This window comes from Stereum hirsutum (genome assembly GCF_000264905.1).
Source record: "Stereum hirsutum FP-91666 SS1 unplaced genomic scaffold STEHIscaffold_14, whole genome shotgun sequence".
Taxonomy (NCBI): Eukaryota; Fungi; Basidiomycota; class Agaricomycetes; order Russulales; family Stereaceae; genus Stereum; species Stereum hirsutum.
The window spans coordinates 77,210-90,386 of NW_006763144.1; the positions used below are offsets into that span (position 1 = coordinate 77,210).

General features: G+C 52.3%; 4 protein-coding genes across 4 annotated transcripts; 2 read left to right on the forward strand and 2 right to left on the reverse strand.

Annotated features, from left to right (window-relative positions):
* Positions 1-306: 306 nt before the first annotated feature.
* STEHIDRAFT_170878 (uncharacterized protein) lies at positions 307-2,464 on the reverse strand. The gene is made up of 3 exons (XM_007307808.1): positions 2,061-2,464; positions 1,743-1,986; positions 307-1,643 (listed from the first exon to the last, which is right to left on the reverse strand). Exons 1-3 carry the CDS (start codon positions 2,186-2,188, stop codon positions 1,137-1,139), a joined length of 879 nt encoding a protein of 292 aa, XP_007307870.1. The 5' UTR covers positions 2,189-2,464; the 3' UTR covers positions 307-1,136.
* A 191-nt stretch (positions 2,465-2,655) lies between these two features.
* STEHIDRAFT_141330 (P-type ATPase) lies at positions 2,656-8,452 on the reverse strand. Its single transcript, XM_007307809.1, has 19 exons — positions 8,404-8,452; positions 8,293-8,351; positions 7,219-8,231; positions 6,910-7,163; positions 6,712-6,856; positions 6,526-6,660; positions 6,408-6,474; positions 5,869-6,353; positions 5,210-5,812; positions 4,974-5,133; positions 4,804-4,921; positions 4,524-4,738; positions 4,235-4,446; positions 3,874-4,154; positions 3,718-3,793; positions 3,581-3,626; positions 3,340-3,490; positions 3,121-3,281; positions 2,656-3,006 (listed from the first exon to the last, which is right to left on the reverse strand). The coding sequence occupies exons 3-19, from the start codon at positions 8,227-8,229 to the stop codon at positions 2,729-2,731; spliced, it is 4,398 nt and encodes a 1,465-aa protein (XP_007307871.1). The 5' UTR covers positions 8,230-8,231; positions 8,293-8,351; positions 8,404-8,452; the 3' UTR covers positions 2,656-2,728.
* Positions 8,453-8,980: 528 nt separating this feature from the next.
* STEHIDRAFT_141331 (uncharacterized protein) lies at positions 8,981-10,001 on the forward strand. Its single transcript, XM_007307810.1, has 3 exons — positions 8,981-9,168; positions 9,229-9,585; positions 9,707-10,001. Exons 1-3 carry the CDS (start codon positions 8,985-8,987, stop codon positions 9,877-9,879), a joined length of 714 nt encoding a protein of 237 aa, XP_007307872.1. The 5' UTR covers positions 8,981-8,984; the 3' UTR covers positions 9,880-10,001.
* A 681-nt stretch (positions 10,002-10,682) lies between these two features.
* STEHIDRAFT_124022 (NAD-P-binding protein) lies at positions 10,683-13,160 on the forward strand. The gene is made up of 5 exons (XM_007307811.1): positions 10,683-11,751; positions 11,820-12,051; positions 12,146-12,459; positions 12,519-12,741; positions 12,822-13,160. Exons 1-5 carry the CDS (start codon positions 11,714-11,716, stop codon positions 13,035-13,037), a joined length of 1,023 nt encoding a protein of 340 aa, XP_007307873.1. The 5' UTR covers positions 10,683-11,713; the 3' UTR covers positions 13,038-13,160.
* Positions 13,161-13,177: the final 17 nt, after the last annotated feature.

The window sequence follows — 13,177 nt, forward strand, 5'->3', positions numbered from 1 at the left end:
CTTGTGTAGTAGAGTGTTATCGGCGACGGAATAAGTTGGTACACAAAGCCTGTGTACATTGAAATGGCCCACAGAGATCCAGTCGAGGCACTTGGGGTCGAAAGCAGGCAGGCCGATATTCAGTCTATCATAGAACGACAATCAAAAGAATCCGGCACACCAGGAAAAAAAACAGCTCGTCGACGAGGCGAACATCGACCTCGAAAGCGCTGAGAACGTACCATGTTATAATAAATAATGCGCCACTGTGGCGCCGCCCACGAACAAGTCTGTCAGACATCGGAATCGGATGCATCAGACCTCAGGGAAATAACCAGGGGAACGAAAATACGCTCAGTATCCAGATACTCTCGTATAACGCCCAGAATGAGATTTAAGTTAGCTAAAGTACACCATCCACAGAAGGGTAAAAACGAAAGAAAGAGTGAAAGAAAAGGAAAAGGTCGTAAACCCGACGTCGGTCTAAGAAGGATGAAGGATGAAGGGGATGTAGTTTGTGTAAGAAGCTCCGAAGGGCTGCAAGAGGAAGAAAGGATAAAAAAAAAGATGAAGCAGAAGACCCAAGATGTATATGACTCCAAATGCCCAATGCTCATTGCAGTATATATGTAGCATGATCTAGCTACATACCATACTAACTTACGGAAGTACAGAGCGGTCGAGCACGGGGACGCTGACGGGAGAACGGAGACGAAAGCACAACAGCAGCGGTATGTATGTAGTAACGTTGACAGACAACAGAGCACAGAGCACACAACACCAGACGGAGAAGTGTCAGCAGTGGTAGGAGCAGTGGAAACGTGTCCGGACTGCGAGCCCAGTATGTGCGGCATGAAGACGGATGAAAGCGGAGTATATGAACGAATGAAGTGAGCGCAGGTGAGTGGTTACAACAAAGAATGGTGTTGCGGGAGAGAATGAAGAGAGCGATAAATGAAGCGAAGTAGGCGTGATATGTACTGCGTGGGAAAGGTGAACAAAACGACTGATGGGTTACTACGCACAAGCAAGCAAAAAAAAGGCAGAATTGGAGACCGAAAGAACGAACCCATTCCATCCGATCCCAAACTCAGGCGCTTCCTGCCATCCGTGTGTATAGCCCATCATTTTCCATCCTACGTGACTTCACCCGCCCTTTACGCGACGCCCCTCATCCCTCCATAACCCATCGCCGCCCCCTGCTCCGCCAACTTCTTCTGCCTAAACGCCTTCCTGTACTTCGTCCTCTCATACGTCACCAACCCAACCACAATCAACGCAATCACACTGATACCCCCAAACACGCCCAATCCGATCGGCAGCACCTGCAGCGACTTGCCAGGGACGACGAACGCGGAGGCTGAGGCTGAAGCGGCTGCGTTGTCTGCCGCGCTGGAGGCGGAGGGTGCGGTGTCTGCTGCGCTGGTGGCGGCGGCGGCACCGGCGACTGAGGAGGCGCTGGCGGCGGCTGTGGAGGTGGCGAGACCTGAGGAGATGGCTGAGAGAGGGATCGAGGAGAATGTGCCGACTATGGGTGTACCGGATGCGGCGGCGGCGGCGGCGGAGGTGCTGCTGGCTGCTGTGGTGTCGGTCGAGGATGCAGCAGCTGATGAAGACACGGCCGCGGATGAGGCGGCAGCTGCGCTAGTGGACGTTGCGGCGGTCTACGAACAATGGGGTGAAAAATAGAGAATAAAACATGAATATTTAAACGATCCTCTGTCTGGCCTTCATCAAACATTCGAACACGAATATATGCTCACCGTGTCCGTGCTGCTCGCAGCAGCAGCTGAAGACGACGCTGCAGTTGTAGCAGCCGCAGAAGAGGCAGCAGCGGCGCTGGTGGACGTTGCAGCCGCCGCAGTCGACGACGAAGCGGCGGCTACCGACGTCGCGTCGACGGGAGTGGTAACACACGACGTGACCTCCTCCATCTCCACCGTTCCATCTGCGCCCGTAACCGGCGTGAGCGTGATCGTGCAAGTCTCGAGCATCTTTCCACTTGCACTGAAATCACGCGTTCGTCGTCGAGACAGTGAGTAAAGAAATTCTGGTGGATGCAGATTTAAATGGGGACGTACGTGTCAATGGTCTGCTGCGACTCGACCGTCACTGGGTTTTGTCTCCGGCTGATGGCTGCTGGTGCTGCAGAGACATTCGAGCCGAAGAGGGCCAGGGCGAGGAGAAAACAATGATATAAAGCGAGCATTTCCGGGTATGTATCCTGTTTCGAATCCTCTACGAAAGCGCCCAAGGAGGAACAGAGAAAAAATGCACAAAAATAAAAGCAAGTCAAGCACTGGGCCTGTAGAGCTGTTAAAAGTCGATAAGTTACGTTTAAATGGCTGGGAGTTCCTGCTCCGGGTCCTAGAGGCGGCTGGTGAGGCTTGTGCTGGCCGTCGACGAAGATGAAGAGAAGGAAAAGATCGGAAGGGCCTCCAGGGCGAAGCGGGAAGAAGAAAGAGAAGGGAGAGGAGAACAAGGAGAGAGGGATGGAGACAATCGTCGACAACGTCCTGCAGCGCAACCGTCCTCGCGCGACGGCCATATCCATCCCCTTTTGAGGCTCCGCGCAGATGCGGCAACGGCCCGCAGCCAGCGTAACTGAGTCGTTCTCCGTCTCCTTCACGACCGTAAACGCCTGGACCCATCACGCGAGAAAATCAGGATGCATGTCTGCCGTTCGTCGGTAAAATCTACAAACATGAGGTGGGACAAATAAACATATATTCAAGAATCACGCTCTATCCTATCCACGTCCATCCACGACCTTGTACGTCTTCCCATCCCTCACCCTTCGCCGCTTCTCCACCAACACCAGATCCAATATCCCGACCACGCCCTGGACGCCCCACCGCTCAAACGCCAGCGACGCCACCACGTTGATGGCAACCGCGAACAGCAGCACCCATCTCGCGCCCGATGGGATGGGCATCAACTCGAGAATCATCGAGATGACATGAGGAGGGGCGAGCAGGACGAGTGCGTTGAAGGCCGACAGCGCGACGAGTGATAGCATCAGCCAACCTGTGTGAATGATAAATGTGTGGCGATGAGGTGTGGGATGATGTAGCGGCGGTCAGTACGGATATGTGCGAACGACTCGGGACGGTGGGATGAGAAGGGACGTTGTATACTGACCGTTCGTCCACATCGGCTTGCGATATGGTGGCCCGATGCTAAATACAGCCGCAACGAGGATGTACTGGAAGCACGAAACCAAGAATAACGACGTGTTCTCGTAGTTCGTCGCCTGCAAATGATCATCGTCCGAATCCGGATCTGTCGACGGCGGAAAGTACCTAGCAAACGGCACAACGAGTCAGTGACCTCAATCGAGCGTGTCAGTCGGAAACTCACCATGGTTGCCGCCTGACCCAGAAGAATGCCCAAAACTGCACGACACTCGTGATGATAATCTGTCCGACGATGCTCGTCAACACGCCCTTCGAGACCAAACTCGCAGTAGGTCTCTTCGGATGTATCTGAGGGAATGGAAGCGTGCGACCCACTACAGTCGTGAGGAGGACAAAAGGAGCCGAAAGTTAGAAGACAAACGCGTAACCAAAACATACCGGTTATGGAAAGGAAGCAAACGTACTGGTGACGGCGACGGGAATGATAATGAACAGATCGATGTACAAGAACTGCGGCCAAGGAATGAGGAACTTCAATCAGCTTTCCGGGGCACGAGGACAGACAGAACTGCGCAAGCAAGACAAAGGCATTCGAGCGCACCTGGAAGTCACCCAACGACGAGGCGAAGGAATACAACAATGTGATGGTCGTGAACTGAATCAAAGAGTACAGCGCCCTATAAAGTAGCATCCAATTAGTACAAAAGCGCATCTGTACGAAGAAGTGGAAGAAAAAGGGAAATAGTGTCATCCTCACATGTACTTGAAGCAGCTAAAGCTCGTCACCAGCGCCGCCCTCCCTTCCCTGATCACCTCCAGCACACAACTCACATCTGGCGTCCGACTCGTGAACGGAGCAGCCACACTCGCCTCTGCCTCGCTCAATGATAATCCTACGTCCGCGGCTTTGAGTGCCGCACAGTCGTTGGCACCGTCTCCGCACATGAGGACGGTGTAGCCTAGTGATTGAAGCCGTTCTACGACTTCGTTCTTTTCGTCGGGCGACATACGTGCGAATATCTGGGCTCGAGCGAACATCTACACCAAGCCATGATCAGCACGATTATCTGAATGAAAGACTGAAGGAAGATGTCGAGCAAGATTGTAGGAAGACGCACCCGCTGTAAAGTCTCCAATGGAGCATTGTTGATCATCCACCTGAACACATCTCCAGTCACAGCCAACGCATAGTCCTGATGATCCAACATATCCTCATCTATCCCATGATGCGCAGGTGCCTCCTTCGGCCTCAAGCTGTAGTCGTCCAACTCCCATTCAGGGTCATCCATGCACGTCCATTCCAGTTTCGCGAGTGGCGTAGTCGAGTTCCCTGGACGAGCCAACACAATAATGATATCAGAACACGGACTGTATCGGTGAATACACCGTTGGTCATGAAAGACACACCTCTTACGAATGCAGGCGCAAACACCTGTGTCGTCTGTGTGATGAGATTACACTCCCTCGCCACACTAACAGCCGTGAGCGCATTATCACCCGTGATCATCCTACACGGAAGATGCGCTTGTCGAAGTGCTTGAATGGCGGGCGCTGTACCTGGCTTGAGCTTGTTTTCGAAGATGACGAGGCCGAGGAAGCGGAGGCCTGATTCGGCCTGTTCACTGTGGCGCGCCACAACATATATCAGAACGAAGGGCTGGGGTACCGTGCCAGAAATTGTACATACCGTTTCAGCCGTTGGGCTTTCAGCCATGACAGCCCCTCAATGCTTTTTCCAGCTATAGCGATGACACGGTAGCCGCGCTTGGTGTAGTACGATAGCAGGTCATCGTAATCATCCGGGACTAAACACAACATCAGCACCGACAAGGAAAAGCGATGGATCAGACAACGTACATGACTCCTTCATGCAGATATCTGCCATGACCTCCGGAGCTCCCTTGACGTAGACTTCCATAGATGTGCTCTTGAGCCTCTTGACCACGACGCTCATCCGTCTAAGCTGAGAAACAAACTCGAACGTTCGAATGACACCCAATTCCAAGAAATGAGCATGCTAAGCGACGAAGTCGAAGTGATCATCATGAGATCATTATCGCTCTCTTCATTAGGAATAGAAATGAAAAACGAACCTTCGCCGCACCCTTCAACGCATCTTCAACCCTGAACTGCGCGCTGCCCGGCGGCCTCACAATCGTCTGCACCAACGCCGCTGGCCTTCCACTATCACTCGCACCATCTCCAGTCGCACCACTCTTCTTTCCTTTGATGACCGCAGTCCCAGCGACATGTCCCTCCTCGATCGCCCACTTCGTAAACATGAACATCTTCACATCCAACGGATCCCCAATAACCTCCCCGTCCACCACCTTCAACTGATGACACGTTGCCAACGCCTGCAAAAAGCTCTCCTTCCCCCTCCCACCACCACCACCACTCAATGGTAAATCATCCACGTCCTCAATGAGCTCCCCGAACCGGTGTACGTTGCGTTCTAGACCCCTGACGCCGAGGATATCGAGTCCGTCTTCGGTGAGCGTCCCGGTCTTGTCAAAGCAGCAGACATTGATTTTTCCGGCGACGTTGATGCGGCTGGGGGCGATGCAGAATATTCCGGATTGGCGGAGACGGCTGAGGGCGAAGCTGGTTCCGATGGAGAGCGTGGCGGGAAGTGCGGGTGGGACGACGACGGTGATGAGATCGAGTGCTCGGAGGAGGATAGTATGCCATCGGACCTGTATAGCACAACACATCAGCTATGTACGCGAAAGAAAGGTGGAGAAACACTCACACCGAGCCTGACGAACTGCACGGCACTGGCCAAGAATCCTACCCCCGCGATCCCCGCAAGCACCATGATGAACCGTATAGAATCCCTATAGAACTTGAACCCCATCGGCTTCGGAAACAACATCGACCTCACGAGTGCCCCTTTCGTCGTACTGAACCCTGTCCGAACCACGATCCCCAGCGCCGGCCTCTCATTGACCTCATCTATCGCCCCCACGCCCTTCCGTATCCTCACCACCTTGGTACCGGCATAGAGGAAAGACTTAGACATGTCGCTGGAAACGTCGCGCGATTCACGCCAGCGGGAGAGATCTTCGTCTGAGACGGAGACTTTGGAGACGGGGACGGATTCTCCGGTTAGCATGGATTCATTTACTATTCCGTCGCCGGAGAGGAGGAAGAGGTCTGCGGGGAGAATAGGGAGAGGGGGGGAGAGGAGGTTGATGATGTCGCCGGGGACGAGGTCGGAAGACTCGCGAGAGAGCCCTAGGATATTGTGAGTCGAAGGTTGTGATAATTGAGATGCGGGAGAAAGCTTACAAGCTCCATCTACGAAGACGCTAACGGGACATGAGAATCGTGACATCTCGCGCATCCGTGCTATGGTCTACCAACTACATTTAGCATGCGTCTTGCTGTAGAAGAGATAAATTCTAACCTTTTTCGTGTCGATGAGGGTCGTGGCGACGCTCAAAGTCGAAATCAACGCAATGCAGAAGGCATAATAATAGTAATCATCGATGGACCAGAGAATAATGCTCGCAATTTGGAAGACATAAAACGGATGTATGATCTTGGAAGCGATTGATTAATTTTTAGAAATGCAGGGGGAGGAATGACCCACCTCGTCAATCATGAGCGTTATAGTCGACTTGGCCGCGATTTCAATCAGGTTTGGTCCGAACAGTTTCAGCCTCTGTGCCCTAGTTCCATCGTCGAGGCCATTCTTTACGGATTGTACACCCGTCCAGGAAGGGTCTCGCCAGTCCCTATGCCAACTTGAGTCTCCAGCATATGTGAACACATAAGAAAGAATACATACTTAGTCATCTTGAACAACCCATCGCGTTCATCCAACGCAAACCTCGCATATCGATAATCGACCACCAGCAACGTCTCCAGCATCTCGCCATCTAGCGTGCCGAGCGCACCGACGCCATTCGTGTGTCCGTTTGCGGTCCCATTTACTTTAGTAAGACCAGCCACTCCGACTAAAGGACCCGCAAACACCGTCGAGGCGGGATACGGATACTCGAGCCTTTGTACTGGAAACAGCGCTATATCCCTGTAGGCAGTCTAGTTGCATCCTTGGGACCTTTCGTGTAGACTCAAATTAATCGAAAAGGCTTACCTCGACCACTACGAGTCCATCCTTCAACTCTCTGAAGGCCCTCTCCTTCGCGACCCAGCGTAGCCACAACTTCGGAAACCAGTGACCCAAGAGGCCCAAGAGGCCGAAGGAGAGTATGCAAAGTGCTCGCCAGACCCACTTACGAAAGAACATTGTCTCGTAACCGACGAAACGGATGGAGGTGTCTTCTTCCGTGATGTAGATGATTTGGCGGCTGGGTGGGCCGGGCGGTGGTGGGTCGAGGGGTTCGAGGTCGATTTCGATACGGGCTTCGTCACCGAAGAATTGATCAGCAGAGAGGAGTGGGAGGTGAGCGGAGTGAGTGGGTGAGGGTGGGTTGGATCCGTAATCCATGCTGGCGGCCGGTGAAGGAGATCTCGCAACGTCCTCGTCTCCCGAAGCTTCTGCTTCATCCTCCTCTCCTGACGAATACCCCCAGCGGTCGTCCCCATCCTCCTCTTCGTCACTATCCACTGCGACCGAGCCAGCGTCAGAACGAGTCCCCCACCGCCTTCTTGACGATGCTGTCGACCGCTGGGAGAACGAAGGCCGTCGCGAGTGCTCACGCCCCGCTGTACTCTTATCCCGTCCAAACAGATGCGCAATATTCTCAAAAACACCATTCCGATGTGGCGACGGTGATTTCCTTCCTCTCCTCATCAACGGTCTCTCCCCCGTGATGTCCTCCTCTTCATCTTCTCCGGACGTAGCGCCCACGCTGTCGGCTCTACTGTGTGAGCTCCCTCGCCTCCTTGGTCCTCTTCCCTGTGACGCCTGGCTATCTTCGCTTCGATGACGACTAAGTGAGCGCGTATGGGTCATGCGCGAGACGCTGGACGGGATGACGGAGTGACCTGGGCCAGAAAACATAGAGCCTGCGGCATCGTCGTAGGCGATGCTGTATTGCGAGTCGCGACGTCCACGGCGGGAGTTAGAGACTGCATTGGAGATGTCGATGGCGGAGGCGCCTTCAGTGTAGTCATGATTTGATGGTCCAGCAATGTTAGACATCCCTATTTTATATCATGCGATTTAAAGGTTTTTTGTAAACAGTGAATGGGTGGGTAGACGTACCTGCTCAGGGCGGCTAGAGCTATCGGTGATGTTTCACTCTAGCTATGAGGGACAGTCGTCTTTCAGGAACATGAGTTTGATATATTCTCGAGAAATAGGACCAATACCAACCTTTATCGAACTGGTGCTCATGAACTGTCGCTCGGTAAGTCGGATGTTCAGCGCTCAACCACCAATTTTGATGGCGGTCAATACAAAGCTAAGGAAACCACATAAGATATAAACACAAAGAGATACTGACGAATCATCTCACCTATACAGGCTATTAGTTCACAGCAAAGATGAAGGTCGTGAACAAGTAAAGGTCGTGAACAAGTCGAGGACGTCTTCCGCGTTCGGTTTACTGCACGGAAAGCTAGGGCTCGGGCGGAACCGAAGCTGCTGCTGTGGCGTGAATAGTTGGGTGGCGAAAGTATCTTCAACCTTTTTACAGCTTCCTCTCGAGCACAGTTTAGATGAAGGTAGAATCTGTATTTATATATCTCTACACAGAGCCACAGTCGTAAATCAGAGTAAAATATTGCACCTTTTCAACGCGGTGTTTGTGCCACCGCCACACCCGCTTCCTGCCGAGCGCCTATTTCCAATTTTACTGCCGAATCTTCGTCATCCAAAAGTCAGTCCGCTCTTGAACTCTTCGTCATCCTCATCGTTTCATTCGCTGTCGTCGTTGTCGATAATCTCCAGAAAAAATGTTTCGTAACGTCGCACGGACATCATTACGCAGAGCTTTGCATACCTCTGTGCCGCGCGCGAACGCGACCGTTTCGCGACGCGGAATTGCTCTTGCGCTCGCGACGACCTCTGCCACGGCTTACTTTGGCTGGCGGATAGCTTCAGGCAGCCAGGGTATTGCTCTTGATATGGAGAATCCAGGTGGGTGGTATACATATTTTGTTGTTGACCCTATACTGAAATACCCCATCGCGTTTATAGCGTCCGAAAAGCCCTCTTCATCTCCAAAACTCTCTGAACCCACCACTTCCACCACTCCCTCCACGTCCAGTCCACCCTCCTCAACACCAGATGCAGAGACTACCGTCGAAGCTATTGCTACCGAAGCTGAATCGGAAGAGGGAGAATCCCAAGGAGCCTTCGACCCCGTCACTGGCAAGATTAACTGGGACTGTCCGTGTTTAGGAGGAATGGCCTATGGTCCGTGTGGGATGCAGTTCAGGGAGGCATTCTCGTGTTTCGTGTTCTCTGAGGATGAACCGAAAGGAATAAATTGTGTGGATAAGTTCAAGGCGATGCAGAACTGCTTCAGGGAGAATCCGGAAGTTTATGGTGAAGGTGCGTACAAATCCTCTGCCTTCACGTGTTCACGTTGCTCGACTTCCCTCTTTTTTATGCTTAATACTCTGCGATGCTCTACTCTGCCTCCAACCCCTTTAATTAACGCGTTTATGTACAGAAATCATGAACGACGATGATGATGACGAACAAGACGCCACCACCCCATCCTCAGCCGACACTCCTACTTCCGCCGACACCACGCCTGCATCCCTCGCCGCTCAGGTGGACTCACCATCGGCCGCTACCGCTGAAAAGGCTACCGCCATCAGCTCGACAGCTACCTCCTCATAGACATCATACATTCGCATACTATGTCATCGTGGTCGACGGCCTTCGGCCTCATCACTACATTTGCTCCGCCCGCTCATATATCTTATATTCGACTATCATCACCACTCAGTGCATATGCATATCTTCGAACACGAAGGTATCTCGACAGGTCGGACGGAACGTAAACGATGAATACCTTCATAACCTCGCTTGCACAGTCTCAGAAGCACCTTTTCTTGCCGGATGTGATTCCAACCTGATTCTTACTGGCTCCTCAGAGAAGATCTGCGACTCATATGTGAGTCTCTGAAGTATCGTTGGTGTATCCTGCCTTGATGTATCCTCTGTCCGAGTAAAACTGCGAGACTTGTGCATCTGGAAATATGCCTTCGCCTACCCTTCCTCTTTTTCGATTGGATCGATTTCTGCAAAGGTCCCGGTCATCTTCAATGAATACTGTGTTGTCAGGCCCACCATTCTCTCCACTATCTATGCTCCCGCATTTGAAAGACCATGATATTTGACAGACTGTGGCACCGTCAAAGAGCTCGCACATCCCACATTTCTTGGCGCAGTTTACTGCAGCACGATCCAGCCCGTTTCTCCATACGCCCGTCTAAGTCAACACATTCTACAGCTTGACAGGTGCTCATGAATATTTCCAGCATTTTCGGGGTATGTATACGTCGGGGAGCGCGGGTTCCTGCAGTGGCACACACTAATGCTTAAACGCCGATTTACCGGCAATCTCCGGATGCGTTCACCTTGTGCCTGCGCTTCGATCGGGACGATCGACAATTTGATTATCCTCCCGCTCGTCCGACCTCGACGCCATGCTCGACGCTCGTTGCTCTAGATCTTAGGGCTCCATGCTCTCCTCAATGTTCAGCCTTTCTGTAGAGAGCGGGTACCGCAACCAGACGGTTTTTTTCATTCTGTCCGCCCTGCTATTATATGTAGGTCGACTATGTTCATTACTCAGAACCGAACATGACTTATCTTCGCGGCGCGAGTGGATAGGAGTGGATGTCTCGGGAACCTATCGAGGAAAAAGCTATTTCTGGCTTCATAATAACAACCGCGAATTGGTTCCACTACGACAGCCGCGGTTTCTATATACGTACGCTGAAAGCATTCGCAATCGTTGGGCTCGTTCGTGCCCGATGCCGAAGCGCGCGTCCACCCACATCCGCTCCTTGCTCGCTCATATTTTCGCTCATTATTGTTAGTAATATGTCTAGCGGCCCACATCTGGTGCTCTCTACAAATATTCTACTATTTTTTTTTATCTCGTGGAGTGCAAATTTACAGTGTAGAACCTTGTAGAACCTGGCTCATCGCGTGTGGATGACGAAGTCAAGCCAGCCTCAGCCTGGCCATGGCGTAAATTTCACCCACTGTGTCCCCCCTTTCTCCACGTTCCTTCGGGGAATACATGGTGACGACGTTTTAAATTCTATTTCAACACACCGTCGATCTACTCCCTCTGAGACGCCCTTTACGACGCGTGTATCCCCGATGGCCAGGTTAGACAGTTGCTATCCACTGGCAGCGAGTCGCTCATTACTTACTCAGCATTAATTTTTGAAGCGTCGTCAGGAGCTCTTGCGCTTGGGCGTTGGAGCTCGTGCAGACCGGCATACCCACATTGTCCGTGTCCGATGGTATGACTGACTGTGCTTTACGGATTTCCCGGGAATGGGGGCATATCCTGGGGGACATATAAAAGCATCGTGGTGTTGACGACCTGTCGATCCCTCATTCCTCACAACCTCTCTATCCCTCTTCAGTCTCCACACCTACTACCCCTCACATTTCTATACCGCTTCCCCCGTACTCTCCCTCCTCACAAATCATGTCTAAAGGACTCGTTCTCGTCACTGGAGTCAGTGGGTGCGTCGTCCTCGCTATCGCGTACATCGATCGTTACCGACAACTTTACGCTTTGTTCTACCTAACAGATTTGTCGGTACCGGCGTCGCTCTTGCTTACCTCGAAGCTGGATATGCTGTCCGTGGTACAACCCGTTCGAAATCCAAGGCTGAGGACTGGATCGCCATGTTCCCCCAACACAAAGCCAACTTCGAGTACGCTGTCGTTGAGGACATCGTCACCCCACACTGTTTCGACGAGTCGGTCAAGGGCGTAGATTTCATTGCCCACACTGCCTCGCCATTCCATTACAATGTCAAGGTTCGTCATCCACTTTTTTAAGGTCTCCCGGCGTCCTTCGTGCCACTTGAGTAGGCGGTTGGCTAACCTGTAAATCTCCGGTCACGTCATACAGGACAACGAGAAAGACCTCCTCCAACCCGCCATCGCCGGCACGAAGAACCTCGTCGCAGCCACCAAACTCGAGCCCAAAATCAAACGCGTCGTCCTCACCGCCTCCTTCGCCTCCATCATCAACTTCAACAACATCCCCGGCATCGGCAAGACCTACACCGACGAGGACTGGAACCCCGCCACGTACGAGGAGGCCAAGGTCCACGCACACCCCGGATACGTGTACTGTGCTTCGAAAGTGTTGGCTGAGAAGGCGTTCTGGGAGTTCATCGAGACGGAGAAGCCTACTTGGGCTGGATCGGTCATTTGCCCTCCGTACGTCCTGCTTTTTGATACATTTTTGTCCTTGTTCTGATTATCTTCTCGTTGTTCAGTATGGTCTTCGGCCCCCCTCAGCAAAAGATCACCTCCCTTTCCGCGCTCAACACTTCCACCCAGGATACCTGGAACGTCGTCAACGGCTCCTACAAGGACGGCATTCCACCAACCGCTTTCCCCGCTTTCGTCGACATCCGCGATGTTTCGCTTGCCCATGTCAGGGCGACTGAGAGGGAGGAGGCTAAGGGGCAGAGATATTTGTTGATTGGTGACGCATACGTGAGTATACAATCTCGTCTTTGCTTAGCATCCTCTGTCGTCAATAACATACTGACCGTGGTCCTGTGACATTCGTCCAGAAAAACGAAGAAATCGTCGACATCGTCAGCCGTACCCACCCCGAGCTCGCCGACCGCCTTCCCAAAGTCGACGTCTCGAAGGTCACGCACGAGGATCACTTCTCGTTCGACTGCTCCAAGGCGAAGAAGCAGCTCGGCATTGAGTTCATCACTCTGGAGAAGAGCATCAAGGATACGGCGGACAAGTTAGTTCAGATCGAGAAAGAGTTGGCCTAGTTTGGTCTTTAGAAGCGTGGAATAGATATAGAGCGCTGTTGTAATTGGTTTGTAAAATACTCTGTGGATTGCTGAGGTTATAATTGCTTTTACATGGAACATACCGCTGTCTATCACACCTCAGTGCTCACAATAATCGT